The sequence below is a fragment of the Sitophilus oryzae genome, unplaced genomic scaffold (genome assembly GCF_002938485.1).
Source record: "Sitophilus oryzae breed Bouriz unplaced genomic scaffold, Soryzae_2.0 scaffold_860_pilon_pilon, whole genome shotgun sequence".
In the NCBI taxonomy this organism is placed as follows: domain Eukaryota; kingdom Metazoa; phylum Arthropoda; class Insecta; order Coleoptera; family Curculionidae; genus Sitophilus; species Sitophilus oryzae.
The window spans coordinates 1,630,058-1,651,836 of record NW_022147484.1 but is presented as its reverse complement, the minus strand read 5'-3'; the positions used below and the strand labels follow the sequence as shown (position 1 = coordinate 1,651,836).

The window sequence follows — 21,779 nt, the reverse complement described above, 5'->3', positions numbered from 1 at the left end:
ACATCGAAAGAGTGTTGTTCACACTTATGATAACGGTCAGTGATACTTCTGACAGAAACGTTGTGTAAGCAAAATAAACAAAAATAAATAAAGACAATAGTCCAAAATTCTTTTAGTTTTAATACCGAAAGAGTCGCACGCTTGGTCATGATCTTGGCGTGTTCTTGCACTGTGCGGTCTTGGATTTGGTCTTGCAGTTTAAATGTTAATTAGTTTTGGCCAGTGCAGTACAGTTCAGTACAGTCACTTGGAAAAAAGTGTTGGTGAGCTAATTAATTCATGTATTTTAAAGTTTTATATATTGTGTTCTAGCGGATCGATTTTGATGATTTTTTAAGCAATTTGTAGCTAAATTATTTGACTTTTTAGTACCCCTTAAATTATACGAGGAAAAACAAAATGTTGATATTTTGGCGTCCGTTAATAAAGCAAGGAATTTAAAAATCATTTTATCATCTAGGGGTATCTTCACTCGATAGTTTGTTTTTTTATTCATCTCAATAGCTTTATTTTTTTTTGGAGATATTCACTTTTAAAGAAGACATTTTTTCGTATTTTTAGCCGACCATACCAACAGATATGGTAGGCTATTAAGATCGGCAAAAAAAAGTTTTTTTTAATTTCACCCAAAATGAGTTATTTTGGCTATTTAGGTCATAAATGACCTAAATACAAAATATTTTCATGGTGTCTGTGTGTTCGTCTGTCCGTCCGTCTGTAACACGATAACTCAAAAACCGCTAAACCGATTTTAACCAAATTTGGCACAAAAATACTGTAGCACCCGAGAAAAGTGTTTTGGTGTATTGTGGTGATTTGGTGTTTTATTTTGCTGTGTAACACCAAAGGTTCTAACCCTCAACTGTAATCTGACTTTTCAATGACAGTGACATTCCAAAAACAATAAACACTATTTTATAAGTGTGTTAATGAGAACCCAAAACAATGCTAAAATTGCTGTAAATCGTTACTTTGTTATTCAAAAGCGAATATCTCTAATAAAAATAAAGCTATTGGGATGAATCAAAAAACAAACTATCGAGAAAAGACGTGTACCCAGATGATTTTTAAATTCCTTGCTTTGTTAACATATTCCACAGGGTGTCAGTAGCGTGTCGTGGATAAAAGGGCGGAGGGGACGAAGACCTTAAGGGGCGCAATGATCAATAAAGGATCAAATAAATTACACTACATGAAAACTTTTATTTTTTTATTATTATATTTAAAATACATCAAAATCTTAAGGTGCCCCTTTCGTGCCGGTGAGTGGTGAGAATATTTTCGTATGAATTCGGATCCAACGTTCTAATCAACCACCACTAAATCAAAATTTTGGTTGGCAAACCCACCCAGGGCCGGATTTAGAGGGGTGCTAGTGGTACTAATAGCACCCGGCGGCAAATGTCGAGAGGCGGTAAGAGGCGGTGTTAAAAAAAATAAAAAAAATTATTTCGCCTCTTTGCGTTAGCAAAGCAGACTGAAATTATGGTTCCTATATTGTACCTATACTTTAAACATATTTATTTAAATCTTGAAAAAGTGCAAGATTAAAACATATATTTTTAATTGACAAATGGGCTACTATGCACTAACTAGAATTATTAAAAAAAGTGTCTTTGAGGGCTTGCTCGCTCGCCGACTAGAAACAATTATTATTCAGCACCTTTAATAACGCTGCCGCCCATGGTCGGCGCCGCGGCGTCCGCGAAATACCGATAAAAAATGTGCCGAAAAAAAGAGAATATTAGACCAAATTATTTGTGATTTGGAAAAAAGAGGACAGGCTTATGAAACTGCAATAAAGCCATTCCTATTTCTTTTTTCATTAAAATCTCTAGAGGATGAAAACATATTAAATGCTGCCAACGATTTAGCTTTAGTTTATCAATCTGACCTAGATCAACAATATTTTGGTAAGGAATGTGTCCAGCTATAAAATTTATAATTTCTCTTGACAAAGAATGTTCCGTGTTAAATCCAAAAAATTTGATGCATTTATTGCATTCCAATAATATTGCTTCAGCGTTTCCAAACGTCGGAATCATTTTAAGAACTTTCTTGGCCCTTATGGTGACAAATGCAAGCGATGAAAGGTCATTCTCTACTCTAAAAAGAGTTAAAACATATTTAAGGAACTCGCTTTCACAAGAAAGGCTTAACGCTCTTTCAGTATTATACATAAATTCCGACTTATTGAAATTGAAATCTTTGGATTTTAGTGAAATATTAGACAAATTTGCCGATACTAAATCGCGAAAAGTAGTATTTAAGTAAAGCAAAGTAGTTTTAGGTTTATATGTACCTATATTATTTTTATATTTTATGTGTAGGTTTGTAAAATATTTTAGGTTTAATAGTTACCACAGTCAGTTATACTTACTGTAAAACCAAGTTGTACGTGTTTTACACTTTTAATAAATTTAAGGTTTTAACTTTTTTGTTTAATCTTTTTTTTTCGTATGGTTTTGGTGTGTATGGTAATAATGCAAAATTATGGCGATTAGGGCGTGGCATCTCAAAAAAAAATTTACGTCACTATTTTGTCACTAAACGAGGCGTTGTTTAAAATTAGTACCCGGCGCTAGCTAAGGTAAATCCGGCACTGAACCCACCTAGTTTTCTGAAATATGTCTCAAAATAGGCAAGACATCGGGCAGACGACATTACTCTTCCTCGTGAGTCATCGCCGAAACGAAAACAAATTTCTCATTCAAAGAATCGCAATTCGTCCGTGTAAAGGACGGCCACGGACCAGCCGATTTCAAAGAGGTCGAGCGATGGCAGAATCTGTGCCAATAAGGCGCACCTCGTACACATGTGGTATTCAAAGAAGCCGTACCAACAAGTCCGTAACGAATATTTTGTTAGTTAATTCGATACACTTGTTCACTGGCGACCGTCTAGTAGAAATGTGCGATTATATTATCGATATTAATATAGAATGGTCAGTCAGCATAAAGTCATTCTGAAGGTGTCAAAGCAATAAATTAATTGATCTCTTCCAAAATAAAAAAAAAACTTTTCAATGAGGTACCCAAAAAATAATTTGTGAAATCATTAAATTAATTGTAGTAATTGCAAAAGAGCGAAATAAACTAACCGGCACGAAAAATGGGCACCTTAAAATTATGATTTATATTAAGTTTTATACAGTGTGGTCTGAACTGTATTCCGGAAACTTCGGCAGCATATTCTGCAGATAAAAATAAGTAAAAAAGTTCATATAAATGTATGTCACAAAATGCTTAGTTTCGGGGATACAGGGTGTAGAAGTTTCATTTTTATTCCAAATAATTTCTGAAGTAACGTCAATATTTGGATAACAATTGTTGTCTGGGAGTTTTTTGATATGAGAAATTTGGATTTTGATATCAATATGACTCCTACTTGTAGATGGCGTCACCTATATACTTTTTAACTAGTTTGTAGAGTAATAACTTTTTATCCGTACCGGTATAAAACTTGTGAGTAAAAAAAGATATATTTACGACGTTTTTTACGTAAACAAAGGTCTCTTGGTAAAAATCGCTACGGGTAAGGGTTCGCGAGATATTTGGAATCGAAATTATCAATACCTGTCATCATTGACATAATTAAACACGTTGACTAAATAGTTATTAGACTGAAATCTTAAATTTGAAATGTTTTTATGCCAATAGTTATGCCAAAGAAACTGTTTTATCATCATTTTTTTTTGAAGAAAAATTTATAATTAATTTAAAAAAATAAAAAGTTCCCAAATTTATCAATTCACTCAAATAAAACTATTTACTCAACATGTTTATTTTTAGTTAATAATGACATGTATTGACTATTTCCATTCTAAACATCTTGAGAACGTTTGCTCGTAGCAATTTTTACCAAAAGACGTTTTTTACGACAGAAATCACGGAAATGTATATTTTTTCACTCAGTAGTTTTATACGGGTGCAGACGAAAAGTTATTACTCTTCAAAACAGTTAAAACACATGTAGGTGGCGCGCGCCCCTTACAAATAGGAGTCATATTGACATCAAAATCAAATTTCTCATGTCAAAAAAGTTCCAGTCACCAATTTTCATCCCAATATTGACGTTACTTCAGAAATTATTTGAAAAAAATCGAAATTAAAATTAAACTTCTACACCCTGTATCTCCGAAACTAAGCATTTTAGGGTATACATTTATACGAACTTTTTTACTTCTTTTTATCAGCAGATATGCTGCCGAAGTTTCTGGAATACAGTTCGGACCATCCTGTATATTGTGTTCTAGTAGACGGATTTTGATGATCTATTAAGTAATTTGTAACTAAATTATTTGACTTTTTCAAAAATCTAAATTAAAAATGAAAGTTCCCATCTGTGAATTATACGAGGAAACATAAAATGTTGTTACTTTGGTGAAAGTTTGAAATACCCTGTGGAATATGTTCAAAAGGCAAGGATTTTGAAAATAATTTTATCATCTTTTTTTGATAGTTAATTTTTTTATTCATCTCAATAGCAATAACTTTAATTTTTTTGGAGATATTCGCTTTTGAAGAAGACTAACATTTTTTCGTAATTTTTACATTAAAACCATAATATCTATAAGAGACCTATAATATAGTGTTTATGATTTACGTAATGTCACTGTTATTGAAAAATAATAATATTATTGTCTGTTAGCTGTTGGACAGTCACTCTAGAAGAGATAGTTTTAAATCTAGAAAAATTGTATCTGCCATCCTATATCCTAGTATCCTAGTGGCTTTCTATATAAAATAAATTTTGACTCTAGTAACGCCATGTATCGATATGTTGCAGATATTCTCATCTCTACTGTTTCGAAATAAATTATTTTCGGAAGTACAGTTACTACTGCTTCGGTACCAACGATCATTTTGAACTGTCTGGCGATTTTTCGAAGAGTGATTTGTACGCCATCTCTTCCTAGACTTTGTGGATTAGTTACTATTATGCATACGCCTACTATATTTATTTATTTCAAATTTCTTTATAGGCTATAAATATGGTTTTAAAAGAGCTTCACGAAATCTTGAAATAAAATATTTTTTTCAAAACTCGCATGGTTATTTTTGCACGCACAAATTAATTTCGTTGTATGCATAGGATTATCCGAAAGCTGATATTATTTCCCATATAATTTTACATACAAAATGAGAGTGTCTTCATTTCCGAGCCATCTCATATCTTTTTATTTGCTCGAATGATATAAAATATTATTAGGTCTTTATTTTCCATGTAACTGAGGTGATTAACGACATATTTCAGTAAACATTTAAACAAATGGTATAAATAAATGGAATGTAGAAAAAAAGGTTGACAAACTCAATTTTAGATAAGATGCAGAGGAGTGCTGGTATATTTCGATGTTGAAATGTATTTAACAATCGAGATAAGTTTTAAAATAATTACTTTAATCTGCATAAGTTAGTACGAACCTTAAAATATGGGTGGAGTGCCACTTTTACGGCATGTTGTCAGAATAAAATTCGTTAATGTAATTCTAAAAATATTTCACCAACTTGCATTGTGTAACGGACAGATTTCAACCTGTTAAGTTATAACTATAAACTTTATAATTTCAATTTTACATACATCTAGGGTTTCCATAAAGGCTTTCTTAGTAGGCTTCAAATCCGGGCGTCGCGTCGCAAAAAAGAAACTATAAATTTATATATGAACTTTTACAGGTCGCAAATAATAGCCCCGGAATCAATAAAAAATAAACCAAAAAACATTCACTTTCCAGGAGTGCACCAAAAGCGAAAAATTTGAGCGCCAAATTATAGAAATGGGTACTTTCGTACATGCGTCGGTTAAGTAGAGCTGTAGCATAGAAACTAAAATATTCAACAAAGCAACTGAGAAATTAATTCAACTGTAACTGTAAAATATTTTACTAAGTTAAATTGTTTTTGCGGTCAGGTTTCCCGGACGCTTTTCCTAATCCGGGCCGGACCGCCCCGGACAATTTAAAAATCCGGACATAAGAACAAGAAGAAAGACATAAGACAGAGTAAGATCCCAGAGCGATCTGACATAACTTATTTTCACAAGGATGAAACCTTAGGCTCTCAGTAGTGCGCTCATGTGCTTTGAATACCGGCGTGTTTGGGGAGTTCGTTCTGTGACACCTTGGCAGATACAGGGTGAGAGAGGTAACTAAAATTAAGAGTTACTTAACTTATATTTGTATGGCTGATTTTTGTATAAATATTGTAGAATATTACTCTGAAGTAGTATCAAAAGTATCAGACACTTTCCATGGACCTGAACTTTTATCAGACGATAGCAAATAAAAAAGTGGATCTTTGATAAAGATAGACTTTATTAAAGCTCCACAAAAAATAAATGAACTATACTTCTTTTTGCATATCTGATTTTTACATATGTTAAAGAAAAAAAATTATGCATTAATGGGAATTATGCATAAATAGACAGCTATTATAAAGTTATATTTAATAAGTCAGACAAATTGTAATGACCATATGACCAAACATCCTCTAAACACAAAAATTATTCAGCCGTGACTATGAGCGCGGGAGAACTATCTGCATGCTTTTCCGAGTAAAGTATTTAAATATTTTAAAAATACTTACTGTTTTCGATTATCTTTGCATTTCTATTTAAATAAGATGAGCTTTTTATTAAAGTAATAATTAATATTATTAAAGTAAATTAATTTATTGCATATAAACTACTCAAAACAATTATCGCATATTTTCTAAAAAAATATTAATTTGAGAAACAAGATACCTTGAATTCTCTGACTTACGTTTTTAAATAGTTTGGATACTATAAAGGGAAATATTCGAAAATAAGTCTGGTGGTGACAGGTAATTCTTAGTCGGCCGACTATTATTAGTTGCAGATTTGTAACCAATAGAGTTGTTATGGAGCCGCGCTCACATGCAATCAAACAATATTTGGCTGATCGGCTCCAGTATGTATTGTTTTCACTTTTACAACTAAATAATTAGTCGACCAAAAATTGCATGTCATCCCTAGACTTATTTTCGAATACTTTCCCTTTACAGTATCCAAACTATTTATAAACGTAAGTCAGAGAATTCAAGGTGTCTTGTTTTTCAAATTAATATTTTTTTAGAAAATATGCGATAATTGTTTTGAGTAGTTTATATGCAATAAATTAATTTACTTTAATAATTATTAATTTAATAAAAACGCTCATCTTATTTAACTACAGATGCAAAAATAATCGAAAGCAGTAAGTAATTTTAAAATATTTAAATACTTTACTCGGAAACGCATGTGCATAGTTCTCCCGCGCTCCTAGTCACGGCTGAATAATTTTTGTGTTTAGAGGATGTTTGGTCATTACAATCTGTATGTGATTGATTAAATATAACTTTGTAATAGCTATCTTAATAACATATGTAAAAATCGGATATGTAAAAATAAAGTTCAATATTTTTTGTGGAGCTTTGATAAAGTATATCTTTATCAAAGATCCACTTTTTGATTTGCTATCGTCTGATAAAAATACAGATTCATGGAAAGTGTCTGATTTTTTAATGCTACTTCAGAGTAATATTCACACAAAAATCAGCCATACAAATTTAAGTTAAGTAACTCTTAAATTTAGTTACCTTTCTCACCCTGTATCTGCCAAGGTGTCACAGGGCGAACTCCCCAAACACGCCGGTATTCAAAGCACATGAGAGCTCTACTGAAAGTCTAAGGTTTCATCCTTGTGAAAATAAGTTATGTCAGATCGCTCTGGGGTCTTGGACTATATATACATCCAAATATTCTCTAGATGTTTGAAAGCCTAAACCCGATATATCTAGAATTGCGAATTGCTTTTCTAATTTCTGAAATCTCTATGTCTAAATTTATTAGAGAAATCTTCAAACTGAGAATGTTATGCATTAAGAACGTACCCAAAGTATCACTGTCCATTAAAATTCTACAAATGTAAAAGCAACTAGCTATTTCAATACTATACTCCGAGAATATTTAATTTTAAACTAGAATTTCTTTTGATGGTCGTTGGCAATATCGAAGCAAGATCAAGGTCACTATAAGAGGAAGTAAATACAAATTAGATTGTTTAAAATACCATCTACATACGATACGATAGCACAATAACCAGACCTGAAATTGACATTTTGTGACGATTTGTATTCAACTGTGTAACAATCAATAATTGATAGAATTGATCTCTGTATAGAAATATTTGCAGTCATGGCTTTAGCGAACGTATCATTAAACCGATGTGTAGATTGCTATCGATGTACGTTAAACTAGAACGCATTCTTCAGTTAATATGGTGATAAAACTGTTTTATAGTTTATATAACTTTATCACGTATTCAGACAGGTTTGATATTACGTGACTTAAGATGAAGAATGAAGAAACGTATTACCATCGATATACACTCAGATGCAAAAAATCGCAACGGAGAAATTTTTGGTCAATTTTAAAGTGTTATATTTCTGTTATTTTTAACCGTATTTTCACGGTTTTTTTAACAAGCTGTACATAATTATCTCAACTTTAATTCGTAAACTAAGTTTTTTATAAACTTTAGTATTTGGTATATTATACAGGGTTAATCGAGGGGTTGTTTTTTTTACAGTAACTTTAAAACACCCTGTGCAATAATTTCGTGTTTGAGAGTTTTCCTGAAATATAATTTTACGGTTAGGACCATGACTTCTGAGCATTTTGTTTTTTGGATCATGTCAATACATGCCTTGGTTAATTTTTAAGAGCGAAATGAACTGATTACTATTTATCAATTTGCAATTTTTTCAATTATCATTACTTTTTGATGTAATTTTTTAATATGACGAGATGGTTTTGGTAATTATTGTCATAACGTCATATTACGCTGCATTGGATACTCTATACTAAATTAAAAATAAACGTTAAATACTAAAGACACAGTCCTGGTTTTAATAAATATTAATAACGATAACAGAACTAACGATATTAAAGAAAACATCTGTAATAATGAAGTATACAAACAGAAAAAAATTGTAAAAATAACCTAATACATTGTATTGCCTCCCTCGGCTGTTATAACTGCCTGTATAAGTCCGTTCATACTATCATTGAGGCTGCATACATCATATTGCGATATGTTTTCTTATTCTTCTTTAAGGACTATGCGAAGTTCAATTAATGAAGCTGGTAGCGCTTTGCGACCTCTAACCCTCCTGATAATGAACAATTTATAGTGGTTTATAGTTTAAGATAATCTCCAAAGCCGCCTTGTCATATTGAAAAACTACTTTAAAAAGAAATGATAATTGAAAAAACTGCAAATTGTTGATGGCGAGTTCATTTCGCCCTTAAACATTAACCAAGGCATGTATTGGCATGATCCAAAAAACAAAATGCTCAGGAGACATGATTCTGACTGTAAAATTATATTTTAAGAAAATTTACACACGAAATTATTCCACAGGATGTTTTAAAGTTAGGGTAAAAAAACAACCACTCCAATAACACTGTATAATATGCCAAATACTAAAGTTTATAAAAAACTGAGTTTGCGAATTAAAGTTGATGTAATTATACACAGCCTGCTAAAAAATTCATAAAAATAGGGCTAAAAATAACAAGAATATAACACTTTAAATTTGACCAAAAATATCTCAGTTGCGTTTTTTTTTGCATCTGAGTGTATATTATATGAAACATTGGTCTCCTCTTGACGTCAGAGCCAAATTGTACTTAAAATGATTAATACGAGTAAAAAATAAATTTATTTGATGCAGTCTTTACCAGGTGGTTGGAGACAGAGGAAATCCCATGCAAATTTTGAACTATCCAAATATTAGTCCCCGTTGATTTTACAGCAAAGTCGTAAATAGGTTTTTTAAGGGTCTGCGTATACGGAATACACATTAAGAAAGGTTTTAGAAAAACTGCATCTATTTTTAAATTGAAACTGAACAAGTAAGGATGCAAAACCAAGCAACACAAGATGCATATTAGCTACTATAAGAAGTAGTGTAGACTGCAGAACAAATTACATTTAAAAATTATAGAACCACAATTATAGTTATAGGTTGACAGATTAAGTTATGTTAGCACTTCACTGGTTTTGTATTCTTACCTGTTCAGTTTCAATTTAAAAATAGATGCCGTTTTTTTCTAAATCAGTTAAAATCGGCATGTTCAAAATTGTTCAAATGTGGCATGTATATTCAGCATATACAGACCTTTAAAGAACCTATTTAGAAGTTCGCTGTAAAATCGACAGGGGAGCCAATATTTGGATAGTTCAAAATTTGCATGCAATGTCCTATGTTTCCAACCACAATGCACCACCCGGTATATTCTGGAAATTTCTTAAATTGGAATATGTCCATGATTTGTTTTCAGAAATATGTTCGAACACATCGATTAGAATTTTATATCGTAGTAGAAAATTTTATACAGCGTGTTACAGACGCCACCGACAATTTTTTGAAATGGCAATCTTAATTTTAACAATATGGTTGATTCAAACCTTTGTAAGTCATAATAAATAATAGGGATTGAAACACACACATTGGTATCACAACAGCATAATAAAACTATACTATTATTTTTCAACTCCGAAATATTTTCCTCGTTTTTTATGGGTAAACAAATTAAGGATTTTATACACTTTTCTAATTTGAGGTACACAAAAACAGGTTTTTTATTCTACATCTAAAAGGAAAATAATATAACAAAATCTGTTTAAAAATATATGGTTTGTCTCAAAAGTGGCTTACCCCTATAACTTTTTATTTTTTTCAGATAATAAACGAGATTTGGTTTGTATATGACATAAATTAGGATTTATTGACGTATTCAATTCTTTTTGGTCACTTCCTGTTTCACCGGAAATGACTACAACTTTTGATTTTTAAATGGGATCCTCGGTATATTTCTACTTTATTCGATAGAAAATGACACTCTGAATAGAATGACATATCATATCAACTTTTGACATTTTCGCTTTTTTTTGTAATTTTTTTTTTTAAATTTCAATCTAGAATGCCATGGCGGTGTTAAAAACACTAACTTTTAATCAAGGAGCCTTGGAAAAATAGATTTGATCGTCTGATGGTTTTCGTGTCTTGTTTTGGCCGGTTAAAAGATACCCAAATCGTATTTTAAATCATATTTCAATTTTTTGAAATGAAACAAGGGTGGCTCATTAGCATATTTGAAAACAGCATTTTTTATGAATAATTTGGTACCACACACTTGATATTTCGAGTCAAATTGTCGTTATGAACCGCATGTTACAATTTCAAATAAATCATATGCGAAAATGTCAAAAGTTGACATATGATATGTCATTCTCTTCAGTATGTCATTTTCTATCAAATAAAGTAGAAATATACCGAGGGTGCCATTTGCCATTTAAAAATCAAAAGTTGTAGTCATTTCCGGTGAAACTGGAAGTGACCAAAAACAATTGAATACAGTCCTAATTTATGTCATATATTAACATACCAAATCTCGCTTTTTAACTGAAAAAATAAAAGTGGGTAAGCCACTTTTGAGACGAATCCGGTATTAAGTATATTTCAAACAATTGATAAATTAAATGATCATTTTTGTACAATATGCCCGACGCACATTTAAAATCTAAATAATATCCTATAATATTAAGATTTCATATAGAAACAATATATCGTTACAAAACACACTCGCTAATAATTTGTTTTGGTTTGCTGTTTAGACTGACTCACTTCACGCATATCGGAAAAACACAGCAATTTTCATATAAAATTATGGCCGTTGCTATATTCAGGTTAATAGTAGAGCGCAATACGATATTTATTAGATGCGGTCTTCTATGGAGCAGGAAGTATTAATTTCGGAAACATAGACAGAGCAACTACGTTGTGTAATTATTTATTCCCGGTCTGCTTCAAACATACACACAAATGTCTGCTTTCTACACAAGCATCTATTGAAATGTACGAATGTATTTTTTTATAATGTTTGTTCGAATAGGTACGGTTTTGATTTAAATGTCTAGATAATAAGATGACGTTTACACAACACAGATATTTGTAATGTGATAAAATCGTGTTTTCACGCAGATTCTTATTCAAGATCAACGATGAAGGATAAATAGTACCTATGTTTTATATGTGTAGACTGGTACTTTTTATTATATTTAGTTTCTTCGACAAATAATGTAAATAGACAAAACTTCCTATAGACTTGGTGCATTTCAGTTCATTTTAAAAATTCCGACCGCAGCGCTAAAACGGCAGAAATGAGAAATGCCGGGTATAAAATATTTCACGCAGTCCTGTTACTGTTGATGTTGATCGCACTGAAATAATATGAAAATCGTGGCTTTGTCATAATATTTAAGTCTTTGTTTTTTTACTAGTGCAGTTATTGAAACTATAAAACACTCAGGTACGAGGTTTGTGTGCTGTAACGCTGTTTCGGGTAGTAAAAAATAAGTGAAAAAGAACCCGAACTAGGTGTCGTGTGTTGTATTGTGACAGTTTCAAATGTTGATAAAATTGCCGAAAAAATGTAAGCGTGTAAAAGAGAGCGTAATTAGGGCGTTATTGGGTGCAATACCATTCAATAACTCAACTTTCCCGGATATTTAACTCTTCCGAAACAACATTTTATAGCTTCACAGTTTCTCACACCAATTTGATCAAAAGCAAAAATTCAAGCAATTCGACGAAACAAATGAGTAAACAACGTGCTCACTACATAATCAAAAAATGAAATAAGCATATACTATGAGAGGATAAAATATAATTTGCAATATTAATGCTATATTTTTTAATCTACGCAATGTCTCATTATGACACATTTAACATTATCATTTGGATATCATTATGGCTTTCATAATAGCACTATATGAATTCATAATAACACGCAAATTTTAAAATAAGAAACAAGCAAAAAAAGGTACCTAAATACGTTTATTTATTGTAAACATTAATTATATAATATCAGTACAATTGGTTAAATTAATTCCAGACGATGACAGGTGAGTTGAATTTTTAGAAAGTAAATTTATTTCCTGAGTGCTTGAACTTGTTGAAGACATTTTTTTCTTATTTTTTTTTTGGAATTTTCTATATAGCTCTCTGCCATTGTGTTAGAGCGCCAACCACCATGTCTTTTAACAGTTAATAAATCCACTCCTGAATCTGCAAGCAACGACGCAGACGATCTACGGAAACAATGTCCAGTGTATTGCATAGATAAATGCAACAAGTTTAGATTGGAAAGCCCGTAAAAATTTTGGATCGCGAAATTATTTTGGGTCGCGACCGTTCTACGCGATCTGGCGCTGCTATAGCGGTCGCTAAGAACAACGGCAAACAAAAACAGAAATAATTTTCTCTTGTCAAAGTCAGAATCTTCAAAAATCATAATAATCTTTCAAAATCTAAACCGCTCTCAATAAAGAAATTCCGAAAAGTGTTTATAACGTCCATTTTCAAAGTAATTATTGCTATCTTGTGAGTTTAATTCAAGTTTTTTTTTCACAACCAACCGGTGATAATTGTGAAAAAGTGGCATTAAAAACTTAAAAAGCTGTGCTGTGAACTGTGAACTGCAAAAACCATCGTGGATCGTGGCATAACGTCGGTTTCCAATGTTTCATAGGTATTTCATACATGCGTCCTTATATAATATAAAGTTTCTTGTATGCAACACACTGTATTTTATTTATAAAATTAAACGAAAATAATAATAAATTTGAATAAACAAGGAATAAACAATATTTGGCGATATAATTCCGTAAAAAGCCGAACCGCTCCGAAATTTTCAAAAGTTTTGGGTCGCGACCGTTGCAAGAATAGCGCCAAATAGTGTTTACATTGTCCTTATGGGCACTTTCCAATATAAAACATTTATCTATGGTGTATTGTTGTGGATTTGAAAGACTTAGGAACAATGCTATTTTATACGGCATTTTCCCTAAAGTATTAATGCCAACGGGTTGCTTAATGCATTTTCCATTTCTGTACCCCACAAAAAATCGAGTATGTGTTGCTTGGCCGCATAGCTATATATCTTCCAACCATTTCCACCATATTTATTCCTTCAATATTCCCTTTCGTTATAAAAAAATCTCGCGATATCTTTGTTTTCGTAAATGGAATAATGACATGAATGCATTGTCCTTTATCAATGAAACTTTTGTCAGGAAATAAGTTTTATCATCGGCCTCCAACAAAAAAACGAGTTATGTCTTCTTTTCTTAAAATTCTTGATTTTTTGACCGAAATACTTCCGATTTTCTTTTTAGAAATGCAATTAAATGGACGTACTTACTAATATCTGTATTGTTCTCCATTGATATAACTGAACCTAGCATGAAATAATATACCAAGCGATGAAGCCTTCCTATGTTTTGAAAGATGTTCAAAATATGCCAGGAGAACTTTTTCGTTACTACTATTTTTGATTCCTTTCCCTTTACACCAATCTTCAAGTTTTACATAGGCTTGCTCGTACGTTTGTCTTGATTTTTCGGGAAGTAGGGAATCGACAACGTTTTGCGCAATACCATCATTATCCGAAGGGACACTTTCAGAATCAGAATCACCCATATTAATATTATTTTTTGCTTTTTGCTAAAACTGAACATTTAACACAAAATTGAACATCAATAATTGAGTTGTCAAAGTCAAAATGGAAACAATCAACAAGCACGGTTAACACGGCGTCGACTAATATGGACACCTGATAATTTTGAATTTTAATTTTTATGAGGCTCTGATATTTTAAATTAAATCAAATCTCTTTGGATCGTCCCTCGTGTCGCGTCGTAGATTAAATTTTGAATGATACACGTTCGATACGAACTTTTTAATGAAACTTGTGTAACTAAGCATATAACCTAAAAAAAGCCTAAACGCGTGTAACGTTAGTTATGTTCATTATGATGTTCGTATCGAACTTGTATCATTAATAGCTATTAATCAACTAGTAAGGTTTTATGAGAATCTTTTAAAATTATAATTATGTACCTTTAAAAAATTTCGGTATAGCCGTGCGTGTGGCCTAATGGTGTCCCGGCTTAAATCATACAGATTTTTTGTCACACTTTGTTTTAAAGATTTATAATATTATATTGTTTATATCTATTGACATATTTATAATATTTATTTGTTTCTATGTCAATAATTTATAATATAATAACTCAGAAATTAAGGCACATCTGTATATTTTTATTTGTAGATATTATATTTAATATATTTATGATATCGTGTCATTTCCCTTTTAAAAGTGTGAGAAACTCAATCTAAAAATACTACTACTCTGTATAGATTATGACATTACGGTATTTTTGAATGCTTGTTCGAAATACTGATTTTTAATATCTACATATATATATATAAGACTTAGAGTTTGAGTCTTTTTTCATTTAAAGTACCTATTTGATAAATCAGTCTCTTTGGGAATAATAGCCGTCCATTATTCCATTAATCTTTCAATTTCGAAATACTGAGTCACCTTGTACATCATGTCAATATATGGATATCATTGAAATCACTTAATCGACTTACCAAGTATACGTCTATAGGTTTCTCCCTGTTTATCTTGTAGCTTTTCTGTAGCTCCGTTTGCTTGAGCGCGTGCGCTATATGCAGGGCGCTCGCGTCAAACCTGCCATATTGGTATCCTGCGGGGGATCCCCCGTCAGGATATGACGTAGGACTGTAGTGCGGTCGATCGCCGTAAGGTGGCGAATAGGCCTGGTGGGAATTACCGTTGACGTGGGTCCGAACATGTATACCTAAAGCGAAACAAGTATTAAAGAAAAGAAGAAATAATAAACAGATAACAAAATAGAAATAGTAAAGAAAAGAAAAGTATAATTAATAAATACAAAAAAATATTATTTAAAAGATAATATTAATTGTTGTTGCTGCGTGGCTATAAATAAAATAATACACATCTAGAAAAATAATAAAGTTTTCTAACATTTTATTACAATAATAAAATATTTTATGTTTTAAACGGCACCATATTTAATGCCTCTTCATTTTATTGACTAAGATATTTTGTAAATTAGAAAATAGGTAATTACTGTAAGTTAAATGTGATTTTGTAGATTGCAGATAAGCTGTTGCTGTATAATAAAAACCTTTTCATTTTGTAATTAACAACGTATGTATGTGTTAAGTTTCTCTTTTATATTATTAAAAACTATGACGAGGATTTCACGATATATTTACATTCTAGGGTATAAAAAATAAAAATAAAATAATATACAGGGTGTTTCAAAAAATATGTGCCATCTCTCTTGGGGAGATTCCTCACATAAAAATAAGATTGATTTTTAATATCAACATAGGTCCAATTCTGCTTTGTTTCGTAGCTACAGGGTGTTAAAGTCTTAATATTTTTTCAATTTATTATAATTTTCTTCCACGTACTTTTTGCGTTTGAATGAAATTTTGAGGGTAAAAGTTACTATAAATGCGACATATTTTAAAGCTTAAAAAGTGTCGACATATTTACCAGGGACGTGCATATGGGTTATCACTGGAATATTTTTCTAAAAAAAGCATGTATGCCACTGACTTTTTTTTCTCTTGTTAGCGAAATAGTGTAAGCAGTTTAATGCCGATTAAAATTTGTCTCTTGATAAACGGCCTACACAATTTTGATATCTAAAGAAAAAAGTCAGGGGCGCACATATTTTTTTTAAATATTCCAGTGATAACCCATATGCACGTCTCTGATAAATTTATCGACAATTTTTTAGCATTAAAATATGTATCATTTATAGTAACTCTTACCCTCAAAATTTCATTCCAATCACTAAAAGTAAAAGTACTTGGAAGGAAATTGTAATTAATCGAAAAAATATTAAAACCCTGTAGCTACGAAACAAAGCAGAATCGGACCTATGTTGATATGAAAAATAAATCTTATTTTTACATGAGGAATCTCCCCACGAGAGTTGGCACATGTTTTTTGAAACACCCTGTATAATTTATTGTAAATAAGAATTTGATGAATTTTAATAGAAAATATGAAACACCATATTTTTTAAATTTTATACAAATTACAATCATATATACATTTTCAATTACCCTAAAATAATAGTAATAATTAAAAATAACAATCGATTTGTATTCCTACGCATTAAAAGAGAACGTTCTCGTTATTTTTGTTTAAATATTGTTCTTTTGAAATGGAATAGCAAAAAGTATTTTAGAAACATTCTAGATTTACTTATTTCTCTGAGTGGCCATGCCATGAGAAATTATAATTTTCTAACAGTTATTGGCTAATAGAAATCTATGCGTTTTAGCTCGTAAGAAAAACAAATATTATGCATATTACGGTATCGGATATCGTTAAATTTCACAGCGACAATATTCAGGTATTTATTACAATGTATGTATACTGAAATTCTATTCATACTATATATCACTCTCCAAGGTATACGTACCTACACTCTACAAGTAGGTCGTAAAAAATATTATAATTACTATATTCACCTTGTTTACCTTTGAAGTTAAAATATTTCTACGAGATATTAATTGACATTCTAGATAATAATGCTGTTTCTCCAAGTAGTTTTTTAATTACTGAAAAAATAAATTTATTATAACGGTTTTGGTTTGATTAATATCACAGTTTATATAATTATACATAACTAAATACCGCAATTAAATTGTTTCTCTATAAAATTTGAAATGTGTATGTATGTGTAAGTGGTTTTAAAATTTAAATTAATGTTTTACATATGTTTAGTTTTACATATATATTCTGTATTATAGATCCGGGACAACACCGGTGTCAGGTCTAAGGAGAGACCAAGTTGAAGAGGTGGAGAAAATGGAGACTGATACTCCAGCCTCCATCACAAGGTGGAAGTGCCTAAGGCGGAGACAAGCTCTTAGACTGTGAAAGGCACGGAGGGCTAAACAAACCCAAACCGTGGAAGGATGTATACCCGGATACCCGGAGGATGAACAGCTGTTGTCAGAGGAGGATGGGAAATACCCTGTCTCCCCTAGAACAGGAAGATCCCCATGCATGATGATTTATAGAGTGTATGATGAGTTATAACTCAAGAAAGGAGGACACAACAGATCTTTAAGGTCGCGGTGATTATGCGCGGTTATGAGTGAAAGGGGGGCTCTTTCTACATTCTACATTCTTCTACATAAGTATAATCGTGTTACAGTATACAAAAGCTAGGGTTGGATATATGCATCATTAAAATTAATCAATTTACTCAAAAACTACAAATTTTGAGGTAGGCCAACTATTTTTGTTTTTATGTGTAACTGAGTTACACATAAAAACTATTAATTGATACAAGCATCTAACTCTGTAGAAACAGAAAATTGAATGACAATCGATAATAATTTTGACGAGGTCATTCTCTAGATCTAATTTACTTGGCCCGTATTCTTCTTTATTTTAATGGCGCTTATTCCCAGCTGATCTTTAATGGTTTAGTTTAAAACTCGAGGAAATATATTTTTTGGAAATACACTCACCGGCATCGGCACGAAAATTAAAATTTGGCACCTTAAAATTTTGATGTATTTTAAAGTGTAATATATTTTGTTCTCGTAGGCCGATTTTGATGATTTTTTAAGCAATTTGTAGTTAAATTATTTGGCATTTTAGTGTCTCTTCCTAAATTAAAAATAAAGTTTCCTTCTGTCAATCAAATGGAAAACAAAATGTTGATATTTTGGTGAAAGTTTGAAACACCCTGTGGAATATGTTAGCAATGCAAGGTATTTAAAAATTTTATCATGTAGGTATATCTTTTCTCGATAGTTTGTTTTTTTATTCATCTCAATATCTATTTTTATGGGAGATATTCGCTTTTAAATAAGACTAACGATCTACAGCAATTTTAGCATTGATTTTGGGTCCTCATCAGCACACTTATAAAATAGTGTTTACTGTTTTTGTAATGTCACTGTCATTGAGTCATATTATTATTGTTTATTGGCGTTTACTCTAGTAGAGACAGTTTTAAGTTCTGAAGTATCGACCATTGTTTCTTTAAGTGATCATGGTAGAGATCAACTTTTGGACTTTGGACTGGAAAAAAATCATAATATGCTAGAATCACTGCACAACAGACAATAACAATATGATTTTTCAAAGACAGTGACATGTGACATTACATAAATCATAAACACTATTTTATAGGTGTATTGCCTAGCATGATACAAAGAAAACAAGGTATGATCGCTAGCGACTCCAATTTCGTTCAGTTTGCGCAAATCACCTGTGACGTTATACGCCATACAAAAAAAATATCCATATTGTTCAATTGCCACTAATAAAAAAAGACCTAAAATAGGGAAGAATTAGGACATAACATCAAAAGTTCTGTCAAATCCAACGACTAAAGAATACATATATATTAGCCATTGGTTAAATCATTGGCATAATTTTATTTTGCACGACATCGACAGTTTGACGTTTAGTGGCTAAAATTTGATGGTAGCCGAGGCTCTTACGAATAAAAATTAACGGTCTATCGACACAAAGTTGCACGAAGGAGTTTTGGTTGCTTTGGTTAGCCTTTTTTGCCTTTTTTGGTTGTGAATCTTTTGTTTTTTTAATATAAAATCAATTTGGGATGTCTTTTTTAGTGAGTTGTAGGCAACCAACGATACATGTGACGTCAAATTGTGCAAAATAAAAATACGCAAATTTGGAAATCATTGAGCTTGACATTTTAAAAGCAATTTTCACATTTATTATGTATCATCAGTTTGACAATTTGAAATAGGCGCGGAGCTTGTCGACCAATGGTGCGTTTATCAGTGGTGATGTAGTGACTAACCCGCGCAATATCAATACCTTGTTTTCTTTGTATCGTGTAAAAAATACGAAAAAATGTCAGTGTCGTCTTCAAAAGCGAATATTTCCAAAAGAAATACAGCTATTGAGATGAATCAAAAAACAAACTATCGAGAAAAGATACATCTAGATGATAAAATAAATTTTACCTTCCTTGTTAACGTACTCCACAGGGTGCTCCAAAGTTACTACACCAAAATATCAACATTTTCTTTTCCCTCGTATAATTGATAGATATGGAAACTTTTATTTTTCATTTAGAAAGATATACTAAAAAGTCAAATAATTTAGCTACAAATTACTTAAAAAATCATCAAAATGGTCCACTAGACACTCACCTCAAGTCCTCCCCTCACAAATTTATGTATAAAATTTTAAAATATATGAAAATTTTAAGGTGCCCATTTTTCGTGCCGGTGAGTGTAGATTTGTGTGTCTGGAAACGCCTTTATCCTTTTTTAATCCCTCTGCAATTATTACTAATTTTTGACAAGTTTTATGTCAATTTGTAGTAAATGACGTTTAGAAATTGACCTCGCCAAAATTAGCATCGATTGTCATTCTACAGCCGTAGTCTTTAGCGCCGTTTTTTTTCGATCATATGGTATTATATTCTATTCTACGATTTCCAATACAACAATTTGTTATAAAAGTGTTGGATATAAACACTGTTGGGAAAGTGTAAGTTATTCGTAAACATCAGCAGTATTTTTGGTAAGACAAATGGGTAAACTTGACAACAAAAACACTATAAATATGAATGTTACGCTGAATTACCGGAGAAATCCGCAAACTATTACAATTCAAGTGAAATGCGGCGCGGAATTAACAATCATAATCGGAAATTACCGAGGATTATGATCGTAAACATTTAAATAGCGATCGACAAGTGATGTGTAAAGAAAATATATACGCAACTACTGTCGGAGAAAACCGACCTCGGTTGCATAAAAGTACAAATTACATTCCGATTTAAAATGTTCCGACTTTCTTGAGCGCTTTCCAATTATTAAATTAAATGTAGCGTAATGAGAGCTACGTACAATAGACTGCATTTCTTTATTAAAATCAATATAATCAATATTTCTATATAATTGGCCAGTTGTTAATTTGTTTTTTGTTTAATCTATCCATCATTTCATGAACCTCATAATATTATAGTTGGGGGTTGGAACATTTGGTATTACAACAGCAAAATAAAACACTAATTCACCACAATACAACAAATCACTTTACTTTTGCACTGGACGCGCGTTTCGCGACCATGTTAGGGTCATCAGCAGATCATTAAATTGTAAAATAAAATAAACTTTGAAATCAAAATCAGATACCTATACAGGGTGTCCCAATATTCCGTGGACATAGAACTACTACGTATTTTTGGAATCAAAATAAGTTCATTGGACACAATTTACCTCTATATAGAAAAGTGCTTCGTTTGTCCGTTAGAGGGCATCAAACTAAAAAAATATACATTTTTTCAGATATTTTAAACGTTATTCCGATTTGAATGAGATTTGGGGGTCTAAGTGCTTTAACATTTGACTTTCATATAAATCAAGAAATAGAGCGGGAAGGGTGAAAACTACCCCCACCCATACATAAATTTTAGTATAAATATTTTCCAACTCAACCGACGAACGATTTTTTTTTCGTAAAATGGTCTTTCTAGTATTTACTACATTTTTGTCTCTTGTGAAAAACGCCATCGCGCATACTTTTTGAGGAAAAAAAATATTTTTCTAAAGCTGACTTCCAAAAAATGTTTTTTTTACACATATGAAGCTATAGAGGCGCATAAAATCTATTATGCTCTAATACTCTAGTTCGCGAAAATATGGAATTTTATGTTAGTATCACAAATAATTATATTTGACAATAAGCTTCATAAAGAGCTTAAAAAATTAATAAATTTTAAATTAATTAACGTTCGGGTTTATTTTTAATTGATGCCCTCTAACGGACAAACGAGGCATTTTTGT

General features: G+C 31.4%; 1 protein-coding gene across 1 annotated transcript in view; it reads right to left on the bottom strand.

Annotated features, from left to right (window-relative positions):
• Window positions 1–21,779, bottom strand: part of LOC115890261 (hillarin) — a 96,384-nt gene that overhangs the window by 49,562 nt on the left and 25,043 nt on the right. Inside the window, exon 3 of the mRNA XM_030910445.1 lies at window positions 15,510–15,739. Coding sequence (XP_030766305.1) covers window positions 15,510–15,739 — 230 coding nt within the window. The remainder of the gene's footprint in view (window positions 1–15,509; window positions 15,740–21,779) is intronic.